This window comes from Mesoplodon mirus (genome assembly GCF_964341445.2).
Source record: "Mesoplodon mirus genome assembly, chromosome: 7".
NCBI classification, from domain to species: domain Eukaryota; kingdom Metazoa; phylum Chordata; class Mammalia; order Artiodactyla; family Ziphiidae; genus Mesoplodon; species Mesoplodon mirus.
This window is the reverse complement of record NC_138983.1, coordinates 46,658,893-46,686,364: the sequence shown is the minus strand read 5'-3', so window position 1 is coordinate 46,686,364 and position 27,472 is coordinate 46,658,893. Positions and strand designations below refer to the sequence as shown.

The following is a 27,472-nucleotide window of genomic DNA, read 5'->3' as shown; positions in this document are numbered from 1 at the left end:
TTGAAACTAGCTCTGCCTTTATCAGTTGTGCCCTCGTGAGCAAGTTACTCTTAGCCTCAGTTGCTATACCTGAAAAATGGGAATTATATAATCACTCTTTTACTGTTGTTGGAAGAATTCCAAGTAATGATTAATGTAAAAACCCTAGCACAGGGCTTTACACATTGTGGGTGTTGAGAGTATTCGATAAATACTGTCACCTTTGCTCTTTTCTTTTCTACCCTCTGTACTTTGTCTCTCCTGCCCTGCCCTAGAAAGAAGGCTCTGCTGATGTCAGCATCCAGAAGCAGGGGTGCCAGGAGTGTTGACTGACTGGCTTCAGATCTGCCCAAGGCATGCTCAGTGCTTTTAGTCCTTCTGTGATACCTCTTATTCTCTTATGTTTCCCTTGCCTGTAGGCTGCTGGTGTTTTCCAGAGACTAAAATGTCTTATTCTTCCTTAGTAAGGGATCCTCTATGGAAGGAATCAGTAGAAGCAGCCACAGAGTTAAAACAAACTGTCAGATCTTTCTAACCAGACAAAAGCTGAGCCTGAGATTTCAGCCCAGGGCAACACTACTTCTTGGACTAAAAAATCCTCTGCACTCAAGTTCCTGTAAACTGCTATTTCTGGAGGAGCTGTAGAGGGACTGTTAGGGAAGATTTACACAGTTTGGCTAAATGCTTCAAATGTAGTTTTTCTAGCAGTATGTACTGAGAAAATCTAACATCACCCACCTCTGAATGCAAGCTTATGAAAATGCTAGTTTATCAAAACAAGTCTATTTTACATGATTTTTTTTTTCTTAGTGTACACCACTGTAAACCTCTGAGAACCCTGAAGGACAAAATGACACCCCATCCTAACGTGGTACTGTGTCAAGTGTTTCTGAACAGTTGCCTGGCCTAACCTTCATCACTATAAGCGAGGCATCAGAAAATTCAGTGGACAAACTAGAAACTCTAATGAAGGACCACAATACTGAGAATTAATTTGATGGATAATACATTCTTCAGGTTAAAAAACATAATTTGGATATCACTAGTCATCATAAATACCATTTTTTAAATTGAACAATTCCTGTGTTCTAAGTGCCATGCTTGCCTCTTTAAATAGAGTACTTTCAATTCTTATTACACTTTTCTGCAACATGATTGTAACATTCTAAGTTTTACAGAGGGGCAGACGAGTCTTAAAGAGGTTAAACAAGTGAGGTCACACAGAGCTAGTAAATTCAAACTTCGGATTATCTGGCTCTAAAGCATAAATCCTTTCCAAAGTGTGTCTCATTCATTAATGGATGTCAGGTGACAGAGCCACAGAATATTAGTTTTGGAAGGGATACAGAGGTTCATTTAGGAAAATCAGTTTTCTTAGAAACAGAGAAACTGAGGCCTAGAAGGGTTCCTTAACCATGAAGCCTAACACAGAGTGTGGCAGAACTCTCGAATCCTACAGTGGCTCAATGCTGCTGACTCAGCAGAGTCCTCACCAAGGCCCACCAGGCTTCGTGTGACCCATCCCCTGCCCATCTCTCCATGGGCAGACGGAACTAAGAGCAGTTCTACACAGACACCAGGGTGTTACATGTGTTTCTGTTTTTGTTATTTTTGCCCCCAAAGCCTATCTCTCTTTGCTGACTTGATAAACACACATTTTTTCAAGATTCAATTCAGTTCCATCCAAGTATCACTACCTCTACGAAGTCTTCACTAATTCATCTCTCTTCTCTTCCCAGAAAAAACAGTTATAGTGAATTAAGGAATAGGTTAATAGAAGCCAACTTTTATTGTGGATTTATGATTCATTCATTCATTCATCCCACAAATATTTATTGAGTCTCAACTATATGTAAGCACTGTGCTAACTGCTTTATATGTATTATGTTAAGCATTCCTCACCATAATCCTATGAGTTAAGTACGATTTTTATCCTAATTTTACAAAACAGGAAATGTAGGCATAAAGAGATACAGTATCTTTTCTTAAAAAAAAAAAGGATATTTTTGTCTTTCTCCTTTGTGGTCCCTTTGTATCCTGAATACACATTTACTATGGAATTTGCAGCACTCCATGGAACTTTGTTTCGCTTCCAAATTTTGATTTATGATGCTATTATTCTGTGTATATAATGATATACTTGCTATATATTGTATACTATTGTAGGTCGTAAGCTCCATAATGGTAGAGGTGGTATCTACTTTGTTTCCTATTATATCCACAGGGCCTGACAGGGTGGCACATAGTAGGTACTCAGGAAATGACAGTTGAATAAAGAAATGAAGAATGAATGAATGAATGAAGAACAAATGCATAGAACCCTGGTCTCCGAGTCTTCACTCTCTGTGCTGCCTCCCCAGACCAGTCTGCACTGGGCAGAAATGCCGCATAAGCAGCGATGGATGTGTTTTTTTTGTTTTTTTGTTTTTTCATTTTTCCCCAAGGCCAATACTATTATCTTGGATGTGCATTCTAGAACTCACTTCTGGACACTATAATTTTCCATTTTCTTACATATTATTATGGTTATATTAATTCTACAGATCCGAATGGAATGAAAACTTATTTGAGAAGGGACAGGAGCTGTTTTTTATTCCTGCTGAGGAATAACATAATGACAAAGTCCTGTTAGTACACAGCACCCCCAAATAACAGGAGTTTGGCAAAGAGCCTTGGGAGGAACTCAAGTCATGGCCGTGTATTATAGCAGCCGGGAATCACACTGCTGATTTCCACGTAACACAGCAACTATCTCCAAGGGCAAGATCCCAGCTCCCAGATACTTAATAGCCCTCAGGCACGTTCTGTACCACATATGGGTCCCTAGGCAACTCTAAAACATGCACTTTCCTTCTTTCTGCTTTATCAAGGAGTCTAATGTTTACTATCATTAGCCTCTATCTTTTAGTTTACAATATTTCACAGGATAACTTTAGTTAATTTAAGGGATAAAGATGCTATCCAAAAATTCTCAAAACAGACTTAGTTTTAATGGATACATATTCATACACACACACTCTTGTTTCTGTGATAGCTTACATGGGCATATAGTACATACACATCTGTATATTTCAAATATTAGACATTTTATAGATGTATATATAAATGAATACAGATATATATATATATACATAGAGCAGCATTTTCGAGTACATATCAGAAGTAAAGGCAATATACCTTATAGAGAGAAAAAACATTATAAGAACAGCTAGTAATTTCTAGGAGAGAAAAGAATAATATAGAACTTTAATTTTTGTATGTGTATATGTATATGCATGTATATATATATAATTATATACACATGAAAATATGTTAATACATGCAAGTAGATATTATAGAGATATTTAACTATGTACCTCTATATTAATATAGAGATATTTAAATATAGAGATATATTTAAATATCTCTATATTAATAGATATTTAAATATATATATATGCACACATGTATATACAGACACATTAAAAATTATTCAACATAATATATTTGAAAGGGCACGGGAGTGGAATGAAGGGAGATTGATCAATCTAGTATAGCACATTTTTAGGACTAAGATGGTAAAAGGGTGGAAGAGTCAGTTGATAGAAGAGTGTCACAACACTGAAGATCCTAAAAGATATGGTATTGATTCTCCATTATTTGGGGAGTAACTGTTCTTAGCAAGTAATAAAGTACATGTGAATAAGAGAGAAAAATGTAGAGAAATGTGTATACAAAAGAATAATGGGAGATGGTGGCTGCCTCATTTTATTGCCTTCTCATATGTCACTGGATCTTTAATTATCAGTGCAGAGTCTATTTCAATCTTTAAAGCATTAAATGGCTATAAATTTAAGCAAGTAGGAGGCTGACTTTGTTAAAAACCAAGGAAGGGAAAAGTTTCCCTTGGTTGATGAAAAATGTACCAAGATTTTTTGAGCATAATTATTATAATATAGTATTAGAGATTTTGGTTTGAGCAATGATGAAAAGTTTATTACATCTTAGATAAAAAGAATTGTAAAAATAAAGCATGTTTGCATATTCTACTCTGTGTAAAATCCATAAGCTAGATGTGTTTGCCTTCTCTTACTATGTAAGCCTTGAGAATTTAACACAATCAATAAAGAGATATAGGCTAAAGACATTTAAACACATGTGTTTGTTAAAGAATAGGGACCTCATAATTGTTGACTGTTTATTCAGTTTGGAATCCATGTTAACTTTAAAAAATAACTAAGTTTCCAAACAACAGCCTCCATTTCAAGGTGAACTAGTTTAATTCTAAAATGACAATATATTCTTGATTTAAGTCAAGATGCTGAAATGCATGATATTAATGCATCAAAAGCCATATATAAGGCTATGTATACGTAGCATTAAGATCTAGTGATATATACTTACAAGTACTTAAAAAAACTAATATTAAAATTGGAATGTTCTCTACACCTCTCAGATCACAACATTTTACTCATGATCAATACCCACTTCTTAATTATGCTAAAATCATATTAAAATCAAGAGAGGATTTTTTTCTGCAAACACAGATTTTTCTCTTTTCAGTGAATTTTTATGAACAGAGTTCTATATTTATGACAATGATAACAGGTGCCTTTTATTTATATTTTATAGCATTTACAGGAAGTTGTTTTCCCTCTTCTGGATGGAGACAGGAAAAAATGAGCCAATTTCGTGTCTGGTACAAATGCTAGTAGTTTGGGGCAAGAATAAGCTAGGAATCAAATTAAGGGACTTTGCACATCTGCTTCAGAAATATGTTACAGGGGAATACAAGTTATACTTTTTAATATAAATAACTTTATTGCTTCTATGAATAAATGAAATGTTTCATTATTTTATGCTGAGTGTAACTGTCCTCTAGCTTGCTTCCAATTGTATTCCTTTTGTTTATAAAATGAATTATTTAGTACAAACACATTTTCTTCTCCATCACTGAAAAGGTACACAGCATTATAAGAGTAAAATTAGAATAGGATACTTTAAATCGCTGCTTTCCATAGCTGAAGAAATGAATTTTTTTTTTATCTTTAAAGAGATGGAAAGTATCTGATTAAAGTTCATTTTCTCTTTCTTTCTTAAAAACAAGACAAAACCCTAGGCTAGGCAGAATAGAAAAAGTTAACAATGCTTAGAAGTAATAGTGCTGCTAAAGTCTATGACGCAGAATAGTAAAATCATCTGAGGACTAGAGAAGTTGAATTTGGGGAAAAGTCACTGAAAGAAACTGAGCACAGCATCCCTTGACTTTCACAGGCCACACAGAGGTGTGAGCCCACAAACACCTGTGAAAATTACAGGATTTCATGGCCTACCATTTACCAAACAGGCGTACCCAGTCAGCAAGGAGCACTCAGCAAAGTTTCCAAACCGTGCTAGCCTTCCCCAGCGTGCTCTCAGTTTCTTCCAATACTCACGGGAAAGTCACAAGGAAAAGGCTCACCTGTGCTGGGCTGAACCAGCCATGTGGGCAGGCACAATGCTCCCCACAAGTCCCTTTGCCCTTGGTGCTCGTCTTGTGGGAGCTTTTCCGCACACTGTCCCACAAAGTGACCAGCTTGGTCCTGTTGGAAGCTGGGCCCCCAGGTCCCGAGGAGGGCATAGTCTGAGAACTGTACCCGAGCCCCTGAGGACTCCTCTGCCAGCCACAAGCGCAGTGGGCATCCCTGATCTGTGTGGGTGCGCTCCTGCCGGCATCCATGCCATCGGACCCCCGGCTGCAGCTGTGTTGCTTGGTGAGGTATGCATTCATACTGCACTGATGCCTACTTTCGCCTTTGGTCAGCTCTGCACAGGAATGTCTCCTCCCTCACACCCCTTTCTTCCGGGCAGTTGTAAAAGTCTTTTTTTTTTTTTTTTTTTCTCCCGTGGTTCCCTCAGTATCTTTGACAGCTGCTATAGCAGCGCATCGTGGGAGCAGCTCCGCACAGCATTATCTGCGGGCTGGTAGCTCTTTGTCAATAGATGACTCAACTCACAGAGCAACTTGACAGTATCCCTGCTCTAGGCAGAAGCAATCAATGCTCCACACAGCTGGGCTACAGGACTGTACACTGTTACAAACCCTTTCTGGATGGAGCCCCACAGTAAAGCATACTCTTCGCAATTTGGCATTCTGGATTTTCCCTCTCTAGCTGATCCCCACGCAAAATACAGACCTCAGGAAAGAGAGCTTCTTATCAGATCAGCAGGACCCTTCTTTCCAGAAAGAATATATCTAGGCTGAAACAATATAGCATAAGCAATGTAAAATGATGGGGAGGTTAACCTGTGAAACAATTTCCAACATTTACAGGAATCACTTATTTAGAGAGAGGTTTGCCAAGACACAGACCAAATCATGAGGTAACTAAATAAGAGCATCAGTATTAACTCTAAAGAACATTGATTCATTCAGAAAAATCACTTAGATCACAGCATTATACCAGAGTGCTTTCAAATTTGGAAGTTTGGTTTAGAACATGATTATATATTATAGTCCAAACGTATATTATTTATGCTATGAACAACTATTAATTCTTTCTGATTCAAAAGTAAAGCAATTTCCAAAGTTCCAAACTGATGGGTTGGCTTATTTTGACACAGTGTTTTTCCTTACCCCAAATTATTCTGAGGATTTCCTTTCAAATACTTTACCACAACAAATACATTCACCACAGAGAGAGTCTGCATTTTTAAAGTGAAAGACATCTAATTCTGCCATCCAGTATTTTGGTTTCCAAAGACAGAATTTTCAAATTCTTTCACTAAAAAATGAGTGAAATCTATCCAATTTAAAGCAATTGCCTTCCAAAGAGGACATGATTGTTTTAAATTTTAAATTTTAGTATGTTTGCAGAAGCCATGCATAGTATTTTCAGGAAAGGGAAAGGCTAATTACTACAGCACTTAAAATTTTTATTCTGTTTGAAACTTTCCATATCTATTGCCAAAATGCCTATCCCTATCACATATCCCTAAGGAAATAATTTTGGTTTGATTGGGAAGCAAACTGCCATCTATGCAGCACCAAACAAGTGTGATATAATCCCATGATATAGTTATTCTATTTATAGACCATCAGGTGCCATCAGACCCACTTTCACAGTGGACTAACCAGGTGCTGGGGCAGCGTAGACTTCATTTCTATCTGAGTCGATAAGGTTCTTGTTTCAAAAGCCATGATTACAACATATTCTACATTTCAACACTAGGACTCCCTGGATAAATCATTGTTATATATAAAAGTCCTGAAAGGAAGGAGCAGGAATTTCTCTTTTTGTGTATCTTCATGAAAGAGACCTTTCCCAAATTCTGTGCAAGGGGTTGGTATAAGTACCTTGCCTGGCACAGTAAGCATTCAAAACACCTTTGCTAAATAATAATGACCCATATGTGTCAGTTCAAAGGGCAGGCCTGGATCTTTTCCAAGCTCCTAGCCCACTGCCTGCTCAGCACATCATAGCAGGCTTATGATAAATACATTTTTGGATGGATGAATAGATGCTTGGGTGGATATCTAATAGAAGCAAAGAGTAGAAGAATGACGGAGTTGACTAACATTTTTTGAAAATAATATTTGATTCAGCAGTGCTCCAGAAACAAACTATTTTTTAAGGTTGGCTTTAGTGCTGATTTTGAGATATTAAGGAAATTTGCCACAAAAACTTGAAGACTTGAACTGTTGGGTAGGTGTAACAATGGCATTAATGGTATTTCTTTCTGAAAGAGGAACAAGGAATCACTATCAATACTTACAAACATAAAATTGAGGCAAATAGATCATCATGTGATATGCAGTGAGCAAAAAATTATCTCCCTTTCTTTTTCTCTTCTTCTTCTTCCTTTCTCCCTCCCTCGCCCCTCCTCATTATTTTATGCTGAATCAAGGGATAATGGCTGAATGACCTTCTGGGTCAAATAAAGCCCTAGAGAACTTCATATTTATCTGGTGTCACCATGATGCATGGATGTACAGTAGCACTTGATGTGAGATGGCAATCCACCACCCTCAACATGAGAATGTAAGGAAGTGATAAGTTTGGCTCTCTCCAATCTTATGTAACCATAGATGCTTCTCCAGTTTTTCAGGCAGATTTCATTGCTCAGAGGCCCATTGAATCTTCAGGGAATGCATGCCCTGTTCTCATCCATTTGCCTCTCAAGTATAAGAATCAATCTGTGCAGGAGTCAATGTGAATTTGTTATAATTTTGTAATGACATGTGAAGCTTGCAGCAAGACAGAAAATTTCCTGGCTGGGCACTACTCAAAGATATTATAAATCTTCATAGGGACCTAAATCTGTTATGAATGAGTTCTTTGGAATCAGCTATTTCTTCCCATCACAAAGACAAGAGAATTGCTGTTTTAATAACCTTTGCATGTCATTTCTATATAGAAAAATAAATATTACATATTGCCTAACTAATGTGACTTTCCTCCAAAGATCTTAAAGACCACAGCAAACTTTCCTTAAACGTACTTCAAAACTATTGAAATTGTACTTTCCCTTTAACACGTATAAAATAATTCTAGCCTCCTCTCTCCCCCTCCCCCCCAGTTATTTTTTTCTTTTCAAAAATGACGTTTGGCTTTCCAAGTCTGTGGACAGACCACTTAAAACAGATAAATATGTCCAGCTAGCCCACTGTATTATGAAACAGACCTACTAATTAAAGATAATTCAATTCGATCAACTGTAATTGGTCAACTGTAATGACCATAGGATGACATGAAAGTCTGGCAAAACAAGAATTAGTGGTGCACAAGTCCATATCTTACTTATCATTGTGAGTTAACATGGGCATATGGCGCACAGAGCAATGTCTAGATGAGATACATCTTATTGACCTCTCTTTGACCTGGTAGTGCCTCCATAGAACAACCACTAGAAGGTTTTTGTTTATTTTATTTAAAATTTGTTTTTATTGAATGAAAGATTCTTTAAATTCTATAGTGCTTTACCATTTTCAAAAGTTTCACACACATGATTTCATATAATCCCATTTTAAAGCAAGGGCTTAAAACTAAAATCCTGGCTTGATTTGTTTAATAAAAAATAAATATCAAAGATGAATTTCTTAATAAATTGTACTGCACTAAAACACTATGCAGATTCTTTTCCAGATAAAATTTCCTTCAGGCACTCTATGCATATGAGAAATGAAAATATTAATTATGAAAGAAGAGCTAAGTGCTTGCTAAAGGATGGCTGGGTAGCAGAAAAGCCCTTTAGCAGCCACAAGTAATGTGTTAAATAATCATAAAATGGTATAAAGTATTAGACACAATTTCTCTTGATTTGAAAAGTATGTACAGTGAATTCCTGTGACTGCAAAGACCAGAGATGTTACAAATGCTAACAAATTAATATTCTTCTACATCTAAAACCTTCAGCCCAGGCAATCTCCAGAACTAAGCACAATTACCTTCTAAAGTAAGAGAGAACCCAGAATAGTTAAGGTAATTTAGGTTCTAAAATTATTTCCAAAATACTAATACCAGTTTAATCATAGATCTTATGAGGCAAAAGTAAGCATGAATTAACAGTGTGAAAGGACACATCCCTATTGCTATAGAGATTTAACTTGGACAGAGGATTTAATAGGGAGTAGAAAAAAAAATTTAAAGGTCCAAAATTCTCACTAATATACTTGGATTTGGGTGGTTCCTGGTGGGGAGGGGATTAATCTGAATTGAAAAGGCCAAATTGTCAAATGGTTTTCAGGAAATGCATATTTATTCTATTCTAACCAACTTTGTAACACTATTAGAGAAATAAGAACACAGGTTATATGACATTTCTTAGAGAATCTGAAAGGAATATTGATAAAAAGTAATAATCATTTATAATTTACATATTTTAACAATTTAACCTAAATGATGAACCACAGTATTACAAGAAAGTTGTTCTCAGCCTTCCAGATTAAAGTAATGTCACGTCTCCTGTGACTCTTTCCAGATCCACCTGGAATATTCAGTTATACTCTACAGTATTTGTCTAAGTATCTTCTACCTTTGTCTATTCCTCTCAATCACCATGATGACCATCCTAGTCTAAGCTACCATTCACTTCTCTGTAAAACTTGTGAAACAGCTTCATAACTGGCCTCTGGCACCACCTTTACTCCAATTCATGCTCATGTAGGGGCCAGAGTGACTTCTAAAGTGAGACTCTGATTAGGTTCTACCCTGCTTGATAACTGTCAATAAAGTCTCATTTTCTGGGAATCTTTATCCCCACAGAGAATACAATCTTTAAAGTGGCTTGCATGGTCCTTAATCCTGCCCTGTGCGACCCAGCCTCTACTGCTTTCCCCAGTCTCACCCATCCCTCACTCCCTTGTTTAACCCTCCAACTATCGTGTTCTCTTTCCCTCTTCACACCTCCACATAATTTATTCATACTCACACTTCTATAGGGTGCATCAAGATACAACCTCCCAAAAGCCATCGCAAGGAAACACAGAATACAATCTAAAAAGAGTGGGCTCATTATGAAACACAGCTCCAAAACAAGTCTACCAGAGCTGACTTCCTACCAGATTGCCATCCCAAAGCCTCTTCTATTCAGAAATTCTGGAGTCCTCCCTGCGTTCCAGATCTCTACTCAAATGTCACCTTTTAAGAGAGCATTCCCTGGACACTGTCCCACCCCCTTCCAGAACAGATTAAGTCATCCTCCCATTAAACACTCATTTAGCACCTGTGCTCCTCTATTATAATACTTATGACAACTGCAATTAGAACAAGAATTGCACTATTACTTGTTTTGTGCCATTCTCCTCAAACAGAATGTAAGTAACAGCCATTAGGGAAGGGAGATGGCTCTTTTTTTGCATTTGCATGCTCTGAACCAAGCACAAAAGGCATTTAGTGTTTATTAAAATAAATTAAGCAAGAAAGAAGATAAAAGTGTTCTTCAGTGGTTATTCCAACATAGGTATCTGGGTCTATGTTCTACATCTTAGTGTAAAATGAACAAATAAGCATTTTGAATTTAAACACAAAATAGCAATGTGTTCTTAAGGTCATTATGTAAAACATTTCAGTGGCTGAGTGGTGTAAGTGTATGAATTTATCTTTTTGAAGCAATTTGCTAGTGGTCTTATAATACTAAAACATAGGAATGGCTTCTGTTTATTTTAGCCAGATCTTCATTCATAAAAGCTGCCTTCCTGACAGCTGTGTTTTTCTCTCAAGTGTTTTCAGACTGTTCTCCATTTATAGCTAGATGGTACAAAATGGGGAGTGGTTCCCCAAGTCAGAAGCCAGTCAGTTGTAAAGCAGGGAGAGAATCCCAAACTTCAGCCACCAAAGTCACATTCCTCTTAAAATGATATAGTCCAAAAGGTGTACTGATTTCACAGTATATTACAAGTATGTATTAGGGAGCAGAAAGGCACGGTGACATCTCCTCTTCCTCTCCACCAAGTTAGAAAGTTAAAATATTAAACAGCATAATTATCCATAATAGTCATCCCCTTTAGTTCCTTTTTAAAAATTGTGGTTAAAAAATACATAATGTTAGATCTACCCTCTAAATGAAGGTTTGAGTGTACAGTACAATATTGTTAACTATAAAGCACAATGTTGCATAGCAGATCTCTAGAACTGTTCCATCTTGCATGACTAAAATTCTATTCCCATCGCACGGTGACTCTTTATTTCCCTCCTCCCAGCCCCTGCTAACCACCACTCTACTTCCTGCTTTTATGAATTTCACTACTTTTGCATACCTCATATAGTATAAATGGAATCATGAAGTATTTGTCTTTCTGTGACTGGCTTATTTCATTTCATATAATGTCCTCAAGGTTCATCTATATTATAGCACATGACTGGATTTCTTCTTTCTATGGCTGAATAATATTCCACTGTATGTATATACCACATTTTCTTTATCTATTAATCTTTCAGTGGAGAATTAGGCTGCTTCCACCTCTTGGCTAATGTGAATAATGCCTCAGTGAACACAGGAGCGCAAATATCTCTTTAAGAACCCAATTTCAATTCATCTGGATAAATACCCAGAAGTAGGGTTGCTGGATCATATGGTACTTTTATTTTTAATTTTTTGAGGAACCTCCATACTGTTTTCCTCAGCAGCTGAGCCATTTTACATTCCCACTTACCACCAACAGTGCACATGGTTCCAATTTTCTCCATATTCTCACTAATACATTTTCTAGGTTTTGTTGTTGTTGTTGTCGTCATTTTTTTTGATATTGGTCATACTAACAGATGTGAGCTTCGTCTTCCCTTCTCAAAATTGTTTTATCTATCCAGAGTGTTTTGTGTTTCCACAAGAATTTTAGGATTTTTTTTTTTCTATTTCTGTAAAGAATGCCATTGGGACATTTGCAGGGATTGCACTGAATCTGTAGATCACTTTGAGTGGTATATTTTAAAATGCTGTCTTCCAATCTTTGAACATTTGTGTCTTTTTTTTCATGTCTTTAATCAATGTTTTGTAGTTTACAGTGTACAGGTCTTTCACTCCCTTGGTTAAGTTTATTCCTATTTTATTACTTTTGTTGTTATTGTAAATGAGTTTGTTTTCTTAATTTTCTATTGAAATTGTTCATTGTTAGTATGTAGAAAGACAACTAATTTTTGTATATTGATTTTGCATACTGCAACTTTGCTGAATTCATTTATTAGTTCTAACAGTATTTTTGTGTGTGTGTGTGTGCATGTATGTGTGGAATATTTAGGGCTTTTTAAACATGAAATAATGTTTTCTGTGAACAGAGATCATTTTACTTCTCCCTTTCTGATTTGTAAGATGTTTATTTGTTTTCCTTGACTAATTGCTCTGGTTAGAACTTGCAATACAACATTGAATAGAAATGGTGACAGTGGGCATCTTTATCTTTTCCTGATCCTATAGAAAAGCTTTCAGTTTTTCACCGTTGAGTATGATGTTAGCTATAGGCCTTTCATCTATGACCTTTATTAGGTTAAAGTCATTTCCCTCTACTCCTAGTTTGTTGAGTATTTTTATCATGAAAGAATGTTGAGATCTGTCAGTGTGTCTCTGCATCTGTTGAGATGATCACTGATGTTTATCCTTTGTTCTGCTAATGTGATCACATTGATTGTTTTTCATATGTTGAACCATCTTTGCATCCCAAGGATAAATCACACTTGGTCATGGTGTGTGATCTTTTTAATGTGTTGTTGAATTCAGTTTGCTATTTTGTGAAGGATTTTGCATTCATTCATTAGGAATATTGGCCTGAAGTTTTTTTGTTGTGTCTTTTCCTGGCTTTGGCATCATATTAATGTGGGCTTATGAGAAGTATTTCTGAATTTTCAATTTTTTGGAAGAGTTTGAGAAGGATTGGCATTTTTTCCTGTTAAATGTTTGGTAGATTTCACCAGTGAAGCCATCTTGTCCTGAGTTTTTTCATTTTGGAAGGTTTTTGATTATTGATTTAATCTCCTTACTATTTATAGGTCCGTTCAGATTTTTTATTTCTTCATGATTCAGTCTTTTTAGGTTGTAGGTCTTTGTAGGTAAATTCTAAGAATTTACCCATTTCTTCTAAGTTATCCAACTTGTTGGTATATAATTGTACATAGTAGTCCCAATCCTTTTAATTTCTGTGGCATCAAATGTAACTCTCCTCTTTCATTCTTTATTTTATTCATTTGAGTCTTTTCTTTTTTCCTTAGTTAATGTAGCTAAAGGTTTGTCAATTTTGTTTATCTTTTTAAAAATAGCTCTTAATTTTGTTGTTTTTTTCTATTGTTTCTCTATTCTCTACTTCATTTACTTCTGTCCTAATCTTAACTATTTTCTTCCTTCTGCTAACTTTGGATTTAGTTTGTTCTTCTTTTTCTAGTTCCTTGAGGTATAAAGTTAGTTTGTTTATTTCAGACCTTTTCTCTTATTTAAATATAGTCATTTACCACTATAAACTACCCTCTTAGTACTGCATTTGCCTCATTCCACAAGTTTTGGTATGTTCTGTTTTGTTTTTGTTTCTCAAGATATTTTTAAATTTCTTATTTGCTTTGTTTTTTTGACCCACTGATTGTTCAAGAATGTGTTGTTTAATTTCCAAATATTTGTGAATTTTCTAGTTTTCCTTCTGCCACTGATTTTTAGTTTCATTCCATATATTTGGAAATATACTTGGTATGATTTCCATCTTCTTAAAACTGCTAAGCCTTATTTTGTAAACTAACATGATCTATCCTGTAGAATGTTCCTTGAACACTTGAGAAGAATGTGTATCCTGCTGCTATCGGGTGGAATGCTCTGTATATGTTTGTTAGGTTCTTTTGAACTGTAGTATTGTTTGACTCCTCTGTTTCCTTATTGATCTTCCGTCTGGGTGTTCTATCTGTTGTTGAAAGTGGGGCGTTGAAATCCTCTAGTACTGTGTTGCTGTTCATTTCTCCCTTCAGTTCTGTCAATGTTTGCTTCATATACAGACTATCTCTGACTTGCAATGGTTCAATTTATAATTTTTCTACTTTACTATGATGTAAAAGTGATACACATTAGTAGGAACTGTACTTCAAATTTTGATTTTTGATCTTTCACAGGCTAGTGATATGCAGTATGATACTTGGCCATAGGAGCAATCCACAGCTCCCAGTCAGTCGTGTGATCACAAGGGTAAATAACTAATACACTTACAAACATTCTGTACCCATCAACCATTCTGTTTTTCACGTTCAGTACAGTATTCGATAAATCACATGAGATATTCAACACTTTGTTATAAAATAGGCTTTGTGTTAGATAATTTTGTCCAACTGTAGGCTAATGTAAATGTTTTCAGCATGTTTAAGGTAGGCTAGGCTAAGCCATGATGTTTGGTAGGTGAAGTATATTAAATGCATTTTTGGCTGATGACATTTTCAACATATTTTAATTCCACTGTAAGTCAAGGAAGATTTGTATTAGGATACTCTGATGTTGCATATATATTTATAATTATTATATCTGCTTGGTGAATTGACCCTTTTATGAATATATAATGTCTCTCTTGACAGTTTCTGACTTAGTCTATTTTGTCTGACATAAGTATGGTTACCCCTGCTTGCTTTTGGTTACCATTTGCCTGGAATATCTTTTTCCATCCTTTTACTTTCAGCCCATATGTGTCCTTAAGTCTAAAGTGACTCTCTTATAGACAGTGCATAGTTTAATCTTTTTATTTTCAGCCACTCTATGTCTTTGGACTGTGAAGTTTAACCCATTTACATTTAAAGTAATTATTGATAGGGAAGGACTAACTATTGTCATTTTGTTAATTGTTTTCTGTCTGTCTTGTAGCTTTCCTGTACCTCTTTTCTACTCTTGCTATCTTCCTTTGTGTTTCATTGCCTTTTTTTTTTCTTTTTGTAGTGACATGATTTGATTCCTTTTTCATTTTCTTTTGTGTATCTTCTATAGGTATTTTCCCTGTGGTTACCATGTGGCTTACATAAAATATCTTACAGTTATAACAATCTATTTTAACCTGATAAGCTGATAACAATTTAACTTCAAGTGTATATAAATATTCTACATTTTTACTTCTCTCCCACACTTTGTCATAGATGTCACAAATTACATCTTTTTGTAGTGTGTATCCATTAACATATTTGTGTACTCATAGTTATTTTTTATACTCTTGTCTTTACCTTCTTTAGTTCTTAATACAGTAACTACAGCACTTTTCACTGAGCTTATTGCATATAAGACAACAATGTGCTCTTGTCCAAGCCTTAATAAACTTGAAAGTCAATTTAAATAAAGTATATTGATTTAAATGGGTGGGGGGAAATCTTGGCTTTTGATCAGACTCTTGGGAGTCTAACATGTGTAACATTCTGAGTGTGTTATTTCCAAGTGCTGGTCTCATTCTTCCAATGCTAGATGCTCTACTGACTCTTTCCTGGTTTCTAGGATCAGGCAAAGTAGTGTAGGAGAGTGTGAAGTTCCTAGGCAGGGCATAGGCATGTGCCATCCCCTGTGCTGAGTTTCATGAGAGAGGAAATGTATGAAAAATAAAATGTGCAAAACTAATATTATGGTATTGACTCATGACTGAAAAAGAGAGAGAGAGAGGAAGGGGAGGAAGAAGGAAGGGAGGAAGGAAGTGAGGAAGAAAGGAAGAGAGGAAGGAAGGAAGGAAGGACGGAAGGGAGGAAGGGAGGGCAAAAAGAAGAAAGCAAAGGAGGGAGGAAGCAGTCACAAACTGAGGAAATAAATCTCAGAAAAGGTAAAACACAAGAGTCAGGTGGAATGATGCTATGCACAGAACCAAACTGGAACAAATATAAAATGGACCTTCCTCTGACTGTAGGACAGTGTGACACATACCACTGAGATCCTCTTGAAGCAATCTACCTGGATTTTGGGGGCTGTGACACTCAGAATTTGAGAAAGAATGATAAACTGGAATCAGCCTTTCTTTGGTCTAAGTTTTACATGCTCTTATTTTTCTGATGAATGATTTGTAATAGATATTTTCTAAATTTATCAAAAGGTTAAAAAACTTCTCAGTTAAAAATAAACCAGATTCTGACTTGTCAGAGGTAATTTATCTGTGGATTGGCCTAAAGGCAGAGGTATGGATTAATAGAAATGACAGGCCCTCTTCCAGCTCAATGATCTCCTCTCCTTAGAGACATGACATTTCAGTAAAGTTTTACGTAATTGGCTTTGCTTTGGCCTGTACATTTCAAATTCACATTTAATTAATCATTCCCTCCTCTGTGATTCCACATTATTTTGCTCTTGTGTCTTTTCACTTTGTTCAATAAATATTTATTGAGTTCCTACGCTGTACCAGGAAATATGCTAGGGATAAATTAGTGAACTATAGCTAACAATTTAGCAGGGCAGAACTCCTTGAATAAACAAGTGTGCTGAGTGATGAAAGGGAGACATACAGTGACAGCATGTGGGATCTTCCCTGCTATTGAAGTCATTCTATTATGGTGAGTTTTATAATTATATGTGGGCATGTTTGCCTTTGCTACTAGATTATAAGCTTCTCAAGAGCAAGGACCATCTTTTATTTGTAAACTCACACCCTCCTTGTCATTGCCTCACAATATAATTATTATTGTTTAGTAAATATTTGTTGAATTAAACTTGGAAAATATGGGACTTGGGTTTAGGAAATGTGCTCTAGTTCCAGCTCTGCCACTAACTAGCTATCTCATCTTGGACAATTTATTGAAACTTGTTAAGTTTTAATGACCCCATTTGTGAAATTAAGGGGGTGGACTAAAGTGTCTATGCATCAATATTTAGTGGTTGCTGAAAGACAAGCAGAGCTGGTGAGTGATGACCTGTCAACAACTCTAGGTTTAATCATAATGCCTCCCAATTGACTATAGAAATACAGATTTAATATATTATTATTGTAAACATGTAGGTTTATTATTATTTTTAATACATAGCAAGATGATTAAAGGGTATGGCATGGTGAATTTTTTGGCTTATTTTCTCAATTTCACACTCTTTCAATAAGATTTTGCCAAATAGGGAGATAGTATGATATAGTGGCTAGAAGCATGGCCTCTGAAGTCACAGCTGAGCACGTTTTCATTGCTGCATAAATATCTGAAGTCTGCTGGAACTTCCCCCTGATTTTGAGCATTTTCTATATTTTTACATAATGTGATAAAGTTTTGTACAACATTTATGTACTTCTTTTCTCTCATTCATAGTAGACAAAGCATGAGTTCTAGAATCAGACTTTTGAGTAAACGTCCCAACTCTGATCATTATTAGCTTAGGACTTGAGCAAGTTACTTAACCTGTGTCCCAGTCTCCTCATCTAAAGAATAAGATTGATAATATCAATAGTTCCTATCTCATAGGATTGATGTGAGAATAAGATGGATTAATTTCTGTAAAGTACTTAGTACAGTGCCTGGCACATAATAATATACAAAAAGCTTTATCTATCCTCCTCCTCCTCATCATCATTATCATTGTCCCCCTCCCTACTCCAATTATAATAAGTAGTAGATACTGACATTTAGCCCAGCAGGCCTAAATGAGTACTCACGGTCAGGTGTCAAAGAACTTCACCCCAAAGAAGCTGATCACTCATTTCTGTACACTTGGTGTACACTTGGTGTACACTTGGTGCCAAAGTGTCCACTGTGAGACCTTTTGAGCAAATCTTTATTCTAGATCTCACTCATGAGCCAACAAAGGTAACACGATACGCAAAGTATTTGTGGGTTGGGTTCTGCAGAATTGGTGTTGGGCTTAAGACACCCCACTTGGAGCCCAGGAACCAACACTGAAAATACATGTGGGAGGATTCATCTGGTACAAATTTATTAGCATGCAGTTAATGATAAAATATTTTCTTTTCTGCAGAAAGGTCACTGATTTCATTCTTGGATATGTTCTTTTGGTGTAATTCGTGCAGCAAAGATTGTATATCACTTTCTTTGCAATTTCTTAAATAATCATCAATTAACTGATATTTCTCCTTCCCTGTTTTTACAATTCCCCATTGATGACAACGGTATTGCTTGCCCTCCTTTAAGTAGGTAATCTGTCATCTGTCTGGAGGGCAATAGGGAACTTATTGCCTGTATCCAATCTGCTAGGTGGCCTTTTTCAACTAGGCAGGCAGCACATCAGAAAGAGCACCTCATTCCACCTGGACCAAATTACCAGTCAACCTAAGGAGGACCTTAATATGAAAGGTCATCTCCTCTCCACTGATATGGTTACTGTGCCATGGTGGGAAGGCCCCCTTTTAGATCCAGAAAGCACAAGACTATTCAGGATAGAAATCAATCTCATTCAAGGTAGAAAAGAAAATGAATTAAAAGCGGTAAAATAAATTGTTCCAGGTTGAAGGATCCAACAGGAAGTCTCGATTATAAAGTTTCAGTGCAGGCTCTTGATGAGACCCAGTAGTATCCATGTGAGTGGCTAAGTAGGGGTTTTGCACACTTGAACATCATTTACACGTGCCATTTGCATCCTTGCCCACTTTTCAGATATCCCCATGACTTTTCCTATCCACTGTCTTTTGGCTATTCACATCAAAGCCCCTGTTTCTTTACAAAGAATTCTACAAGGATAAATGGGAAGGACTGATATTCCTCTGTTGCCTTGGTCCAAGAAAATGTCTTCTGAAAATTGCCCAAAGGGTCTCTGAAAATTAAACTGTGCTGTTAAGCATCTGCATTCCAAATGGTTCCCCAACTAGTGAAAAATGCAACTGCTTTTGCTTTAAATTAGGCTCAGATTAAAATATGTTCTTTTATGATCTAGGGCCGTGTCAACACTTGGGTTTGGTCCATGACTGACTTGGCATTCAGTTGACAGTTTCTTCTTTGTGACATTGCTGATCTTTGCTATATCCTTCCACTGGACCAGAAATGAGCTGGCCCCTTTTCAAAGGTAATCTAAAGCAATCACTTCTGTTTCCTAGTAACTTTGGCAGTTAATGTGTACAATTCAGTTACAGGAAAGTAAAAGGCTATTTACACTTTTCTATTAAAGCCAAGCTCTTTGAGAATGAAGAAAGCCACATGCGAACAGCATTCACAATAAAATAAATCTGTCTCTAAACAAAAAAGGATGATAGTAACGATACCACTGTTATCTTAACGTTAAAATCCATAATACTTAATTTTACATTTAAATTCTCTGAAAGTCAGTTCTGTGAGCCTTTAGATCTCTAATCCTCATAATAATCACACATACTGGGAATTACCTTAGTCTAAGCATATAAGGTCTTAGACAATTAATTTAAAGCTTACAAGTACCTGAGGATATTACTGTCACAAATACAATGACACTTTTAAGAAGAATGGTGGGGTTCAGAGAAGATAAGCTGAGTTGTGTAAGTGAGTGTGAGTATGTTGGGGGTGAGGATGGGGTCCGGGGTGAAGAGGTGATGCCCAGAGGTATCTGCTATCACACTATCACATGGGATACTTCCACATGCCCTGCAGGCTGGCATCTCCCACAATACTGAAATATTTGTTAAACACAGTTTCCGAGAGCAACAGACTCTGGGACCTTCACAAAATCAATATTTAAATTGGAAATTATTCTCAAAATCTCCTTCCTTAAGATAATGTTAATCTTATGTTTCAGTCTCCTGTAATCTCACACAAAGTCAGGATAGAGGAAAGCTTTTGCTGTTAAAATCCTGAAATGTTTGGCTTCTATGTAAACAATGCTCATATTTTTCCACAGATAAACCCTAGTACTTCTGAGGTCTGACCTGCATTAGTGACCATACACATTATAGAAGTCTGAGGGGATGCCTCTGTGCATTCTGCTACTTCTTCCACACAACTTAATTGCTATTCTCACCCACTAGCAGATACAGAGGTGTTAATTTACCAGAGAGAAGGGACACATGACATAGTTTTCTCAGGCTCTGTTCACTTTCAAGCCAACGTTGCCTGTTGACCTTTTCAGTTCTCAAAGGCAGCAAACTATTGACATAGCTGAAACCTATTTGTCCACAAGATTAAAAATCAAATACAGGAAATAATTAGGGATGGAGAATTTTGTTCATTCACTCAATAAATATTAATTGCATGCCTACTATAATCCAACACTGTGCTTGACATTTAGTTTACAGCAGGGGATAAGGTAGATATTGTCCCTGCCCTCGTGTTGATTTCATACTAAGGGGGGAGACCTTGAATAAATAACTAGATACATGATCGTTTAACTACAACTTTGATAATGGTGACAAAGGAGAAGTTCAGAGACTATGAGAATATGCAAGAGAGGCCTTAGGGGCAGCTTTCCTGAGGAAATAACATCTCAACCAAGAAAGCTGGTGTATATGAGAGTAAAATCTGTTCCACTCTTGGTCAGCTTGGCAAATCAAATCAGGATGCATTAAGTTAATTTACAATCTGAAATGAACACAGCTCCACATGAAAAAAAAATTCATTCCAAAACGCAAATAGACCCCAAAATGTTTCCTTATTACTTAAAACTGATGCTAGCCAGAACCAAGTCATAACCTTATATTTTAAGTAAAGTCCTTTACTACAAAAAAAAAAAAAAAAAAAAAGAATAAAGCAAGCAAGAGGGCTTCTTCCCTGGTGGCGCAGTGGTTGGGAGTCCGCCTGCCGATGCAGGGGACACGGGTTCGTGCCCCGGTCTGGGAAGATCCCACATGCCGCAGAGCGGCTGGGCCCGTGAGCCATGGCCACTGAGCCTGCGCGTCTGGAGCCTGTGCTCCGCAACGGGAGAGGCCACAACAGTGAGAGGCCTGCGTACCGCAAAAAAAAAAAAAAAAAAAAAAAAAAAGGAAGCAAGAAAGAGAAGAAAGGAAGGAAAGAGGAAGGAACAGATGAAGAGAGGAAGGAAGGGGAAGGAGGAAGAAAGGGAGGGAGGAAAAGGTGGACAACAATTTTCACATGGGTTCAAAAACAGTACAAAGAAGTTGATACCATTGTTGGCCACTGCATTGGTAGCAACACTGTGGTTCTTGGATAAACTAAAAAAGAAACAAAAAAAAGCCAAAAAACGAAGACTTCTCTTATTATGATAATAAGGACGTGCCCAGGTGGGAATTACTGAAATAGCTGCTCAGTAAGAGGGTGGTACTACTGACAGATCTGAGGAAGTCTGGACCAAACATCCAAGCTGAGACACTCCTTTGAGAGCAAAATAGATATGCTGAAAATTTAGGTTTTCCAACCACTTCAAACTCTTTAAACCTGGAGTTTGCATGTCATTTCTAATTCCTTACATTGCTAATAATGTACCTTTGACTCACAGAATACTTAAAAGCTCCCGGAGGAGAGAAAAATGGGTTTGAATCTCAGCTCCACCATCTGTCAGCTGTGGGACCTCAGACAAGTCACTTAACCTCTCTCTCAGCCTCAGTCCTCTCATCTGTGATATGAGGGTGATGCTTACCTTTTAGGATTGTTGTGAGGATTAAACGAGGTAAAGCTTGTAATGCGCTGAGGGCTCTGACTATCTGATACATTGCAAGAGCTTAAATTTTAGGGTTCTTTGTGGTGATGGTGGTGATGATGATAATGATACAGGTGAGTATGAAGAAGCCCACTGCAATGACAGGGCTTGATTCAGACGCTTAATAACTCTGGGCCCTGGAAAGATTACCAGACTCATTAATATAATTAAAAATAAATTTTAACTCTTTTAATTAATGTTACTCATATTTATGCTACAATTAAAATAGCTTCTTTCCAGATTTTTCTGATTGAAAAATTTGGGGTGCATTTACCAATAGGGCCTCTTCTCAATTTTTAATGCCCATGCTTTGCTAGTTCCCTAAGCACATCCTGAGTTTGCCTGTCTGGTCATTCAACATTGCACACCACGAGGACTGGGAGACATTAAAAAAGAAAATCAGGGCTTCCCTGGTGGCGCAGTGGTTGAGAGTCCGCCTGCCGATGCAGGGGACGCGGGTTCGTGCCCCGGTCTGGGAAGATCCCACATGCTGCGGAGCGGCTAGGCCCGTGAGCCATGGCTGCTGAGCCTGCGCGTCCGGAGCCTGTGCTCTGCAACGGGAGAGGCCACAGCAGTGAGAGGTCCGCGTACCGCAAAAAAAAAAAAAAACAAAAAAAAACAAAGAAGGTGATTTCCCTGATTAAATGCTACTGCAATCAGAGGATAGCTGTTATAGCCTCTTGGTGTAGAACTATTTGACTTCTTTAGCCCCATCTCTCCCTGTTCTCCAATCTTCTACTGCAAGTCCAGTGTCTTTTGTACTTGATTCAATTCAGTTCCTTCTAACCATTTTCAACCCTCACCTAACACCATGCTTGTCAGGCCAAAAAAGACTACCTACCAATGGAGTGACCAGAGACTCATAAAGTTTGCTCCCTTATGTTCACAGACAGTTTGATCTTATCAAGACCATTGAGGCCCAGGATAGTCACATGGATCGGCTTCGTCTCCTGGCTTCTGATTTTTGAACCATTTTCTTGTCTCTCATCACTCCCCTCCCTCTGGTGGGTTATCATCTCTAGTGCTAAGCCCTGAGTCAGCAACCATATTAAATGACCAGCACGGCTCACCAGGAGCCAAGTCTGGGAAGATAGCCAGTCTTCCCACCCTGGAGCAAGCCTATGGCTGTGCAGCTCTTCTGGATTGGAGAGATGCAGAGCATGGATGACTGTAGCAAGAGGGGAGGAGGAGAAGACAGACTAGATAAATTTGCTGAGTGGAGATGGAACTGAGTATATATCAACTGAATATTCTTGTCCTTATCCTCATACCTCTCATTTCCAAAAGCATATCCCCCCCCACCCTCTCACTACCTCTCTACACACACACACACACACACACACACACACACACACACACATTAAACTTTTTGTGATCTTGATAAAAATCCATTTGTGAGATTTCACTGTAATTAACATGATTGAGTCTGACAATATTTATTAGGATAATTTTCTTTCACCTTTATTCTATTGCTTTCATATGTTCACATTTTATGTGAACATGGGCAAGTGTATTAAACTCCATAAGCCTTAGTTTTCTTACGTATAAAATTGGGCTTTATAGCAGTATCTAACCCAGAAAGATATTGTGACACAATACATGTGAGACACCTAGCCTAGCCTATTTCTTAACACACCTAATAAAAGGGGAACCCAGGATCCAAACCCATGTGGTCTGACCTCAGAGCAGACAGAGCCCATGGTGAGCTCACTATCATGAGAACTCAATAAAAGTTGGCTATCCTTACTACTGTTATTGTAACTATTGCATTCACTGTGGAAAAATGTGAAAATTCAGAGGAGCAAAAAGAAAAATCACCCACAGTCCCTTTCTTAGAGATCACAGTTTTTAATATTTTGGTACTATCCTCCCATTCTTTTTTTGATATAACTTTTTTCTCCAAAAGTAGGATCATACTATGCTTGCTGTTTTTAATCTGCTTTTATGTTTAATCTATTGTTGATATTTGTTTCACATCAATAAATATCTTTTCAGTAGATTTTATAGACTAAGAAAAATTTGGTGTAAGTGACTGGATGATCTGGTGTCTCTGACTAGGTCTCTCATCTCTGATAGTGGTCTTGAAACCCATATTCCTTGTATTGTTTTTGCCTTACAAATAGCCTCTGAGGCTTATGGGCAAGTTCCCCAGTTCACTGACTCATGAAAGAACTTACTTGACAGAAGCCACAGCACACATAAGACCTCAGAAATGAAGGGATTTTCTCTCCATCACATAAACATTAAGAAAGAAAAAGCACTTCGTAAAATATTATTACAGCACAGTGACCATGGGTTTCACTAAGAGCTGGCAATTTTGCCAGCACCCGGTACAAAACCCACATAGGAGCTCCTCAAGGATGGAAGACAAATATCAATAGACCAAGCAGGAAGGAAAGAAACTTTAACAGCATACTTAGAATTATGAAAATAGAAACTCAAAAGGACAACTCACTGGATGCATACGTCTACTGAAGTACCACAATATGCAGCATGCATCTGAGAACCAAAATGTAAATAAGAGGGATGTTCACTCATTTATTCATTCATTTATTCATTCATTCATGAATAATTTTTTCAAAAACAAAGTTTGAGCCAGGTACCAAATTTGTACAGGTCAAAGCTCCACCCACATGAATCTTAATCCCCCACCTTGGTGCAACTGTCTATGACCATTTTTCTATCTGATATGCCCTTCCTCTTCATCACCTGCTTGGATTGTCAGTCCAAGCCTTATTTACTTAATGAATTCCAATATGAGAAAGCAACCTGATCATCCTCTTCTCTGAAAAACTTTACATGTAACTGGGCTTAAACACTTGGTTTAATATTTGGCAACTCACTTTTTTCTGGAATATCAAAAAAGAGGCATTTACAGTAAGTGGATTTTCCAGATAGTTTAAAATTTTCCTAGTGACTTTCTTTGTACTGTAGTCTTGAACAAGTTCCTTAACAACTATGAGCCTTGGTTTCCTTACATATAAAGTGTCAGTAATCCATACTTTGAAATGTTCATGTGAGAATTAAATAACATTTTATATATATATATATATATATATATGGCAGCTATCATATTCCTTCATGTATAGAAGTAGTTATTGTTTTATTAGTTATTAATATGGATTTGCTAACTAGGATCATAAATTACAAATATCTATTATTATAATGGATTACATTACAGTGTCATCTACACAGACGATAATGGCTTATTTCCCCTTATGTTTAATATCCAAAAGCTGCTATGACACCTTAAGCATCCATGTCCACATATTACAGAGGGTTTTAGTATTTCTTTTCCCCTCTATATCACAGCACCATTTCAGCTGGCAATGAATTCCCTAACTCTCTATCTCTACTTCAGTCAATCTGAGAGGAAGGAGGGTTATGGGATAATCAACCAGATGATAAAACTTCTTAGGACTGTGTTAAAAGCAAAAATAAAAGCGTGAAAGGAACCTGTGTTTATGAAGTATTAATGTGCCAACTGCTATTAGAACCATCACTTCATTAAGTCCTCAAGAAACTTTTTGAAGTGGACCTTGTTCATCATTTCCATTTTATAGTCCAAGCTGAGACCTAGAAAGGTTAACTACCTGCCATTTTTTATCCTCTGTAGTGGACACAGCGGACATCCAATAAATTCACGTTGATATTTGTTCCTCTCTTTGATTGTCTCTTTATTTTAAAGGAAATCCTGGGGCAAAGAATTTTAAAAGATGATCCCTTCTGCTTTCAGCTGACTGAACATGTCTTATGCCATCATCTCTCCCACTTCCATGTGATGCAACAATATACAGTTTTTCCAATTCTGGACTTCATTGTGATGTTCTTTGCTCAGTCTCTCCATCAAGATCACCCTTTACAAAGCAGAGGTGAACTCTGCACCCTGGAGTTCCAGCATCTCCTCAAGGAAGAAGCCCTCATTAAAACAATCTCCTTTAGAGAAGGGCCTTACTTTTATGCATATGACATTGTTGGTATATGTGAAGCTGAAGATTATAAGCTACATTTTATCAACGTGTGAGTAGCTTTGCTCTTGCTCTCCAGAGAATGAAGTATAGAAAAATAATTATGGGGAATTTAATTTCTTCAGTATCAGTAAATCTCCTGGCCATACATTCATCTAAGAGGTACACTGGTCACTTAGAGAGTAGGTTTGTGTGTGCATGGGGACTAGCATACTCACTGAGCTGCTTGAACCCAATTATAGAAAGCCCCCCATAAGCACAGCCAGATATATGGTCACAGAGAAAAAGTAAACAAGGAGGTATCTCTCAGGAGGGTATGGTTTATTTGCTAATTAGTAGTAACAAAAGAAGGCAATACTGAAAAATGCAGCCACACTAGCAGTATTTTCTCAGCCAATAATCTAAAATTGCTTTTAACACAAAGTCCCACCAGTTGCCTTAATCTCCGAGAATTCCATTGTCGACACTGCCTCAGGAGAAGAACAGTCTTCTACTGGACAGATACATAAAGCCTAGGTCTGCATGCACTGTATACTTACATTAAATTCAAAGATCCTCCAGGGAAATAAGTGGAACACTAGACAAATATTAGTAGATCTGCAACACCTCAGTAATATTTGTTGTGGTCATTAATTATGACTATTCAGACAGGGATGTAAAAGGTAGAAAGGAGAGAAAAAAGGAAATAAATACTTGCCTAGAGCCTACTATGAATCAGACCATGTGCCAGGAGACTTGCATATAGATCTCCGGAAAAGCAGGTAGTATGATCCATTTTACCAACAAGGACACAGGTTCAGAGAAACTAAGTAATATCACAAGGCCACTCAGCTGGTAAATAGTGGACCAGGGACCTGAACAGCATCTCTTGACTCTGATATCTGTTACTCTTCCTGTTTCCTCCAGGGAAGCCTGGCTATGAGGTAACTTTTGGGTAATAGTCATACATTAGGAGGTAGGTGTAAGACAAAAAGATGCAGAAGGAAAATCAAAGGTGTGGGGCTGGTATCAGAGGGACCACTCTTGGAATGGGGTGGAAAGCTTCACAGCTACTTGAGGGAGATGGGAGGTAGGGGATGGTTGGGAATGGGAGTAGTGGGGTCCACGTGATTGAAGGCAAGCTGGCTAGGGGAACAGTGCATCCAATCCAGATAAATGGGTAAAAGAAGAGTATCTTTGATTAGCAACATTTTTCAGCAGGATAGGAAGGCAAAGGGAAATCCAACAACTGCTAAGCCACGTCTCCAACTTCAAGGAGCATGCAGCTGGCAAGGAGAGTACAGAATGGAGCTCAGACTTTGGGGTCCCCATCCATTGCACAGTAGCTGTGAGATTATTACCTAACTGCTCTGAGCTTCAATCTCCTCATTATAAGCTGGATATCATAATACCATTCTTGAAGACTTGTTAGCTCCTAAGATAGATATTAAAACCTGGTTGCATCACAGGTGCGTGACGATGATTGTGGTGGTGCTAGTTGTGGTTTTGGAATATAAACGGCTATTACTCTAATAAAAGAGAAAAATGGCGAGACGAAATAGGTAATAAACTGAAATAAATAAGTATGCCTCTTTTTGTTGGCATTCAGTTCCTGTAAGTAA

General features: G+C 37.3%; 1 protein-coding gene across 6 annotated transcripts in view; it reads right to left on the bottom strand.

Annotated features, from left to right (window-relative positions):
• DLG2 (discs large MAGUK scaffold protein 2) overlaps nucleotides 1-27,472 on the bottom strand; it is a 1,227,261-nt gene that overhangs the window by 817,181 nt on the left and 382,608 nt on the right. For 5 of the 6 annotated variants that reach the window (XR_014294598.1, XM_082627348.1, XM_082627351.1 and 2 more), the window contains exon 1: nucleotides 5,420-6,050. The exons of the other annotated variant lie outside the window; for it this stretch is intronic. Coding sequence is in view for 4 of the 5 variants with exons in the window: in XM_082627348.1 (XP_082483474.1) it covers nucleotides 5,420-5,728 (309 nt within the window). In the remaining variant the exon portion in view is untranslated. Of the gene's footprint in view, nucleotides 1-5,419; nucleotides 6,051-27,472 lie in introns of those variants that run through there. 6 annotated transcript variants of the gene reach the window in all.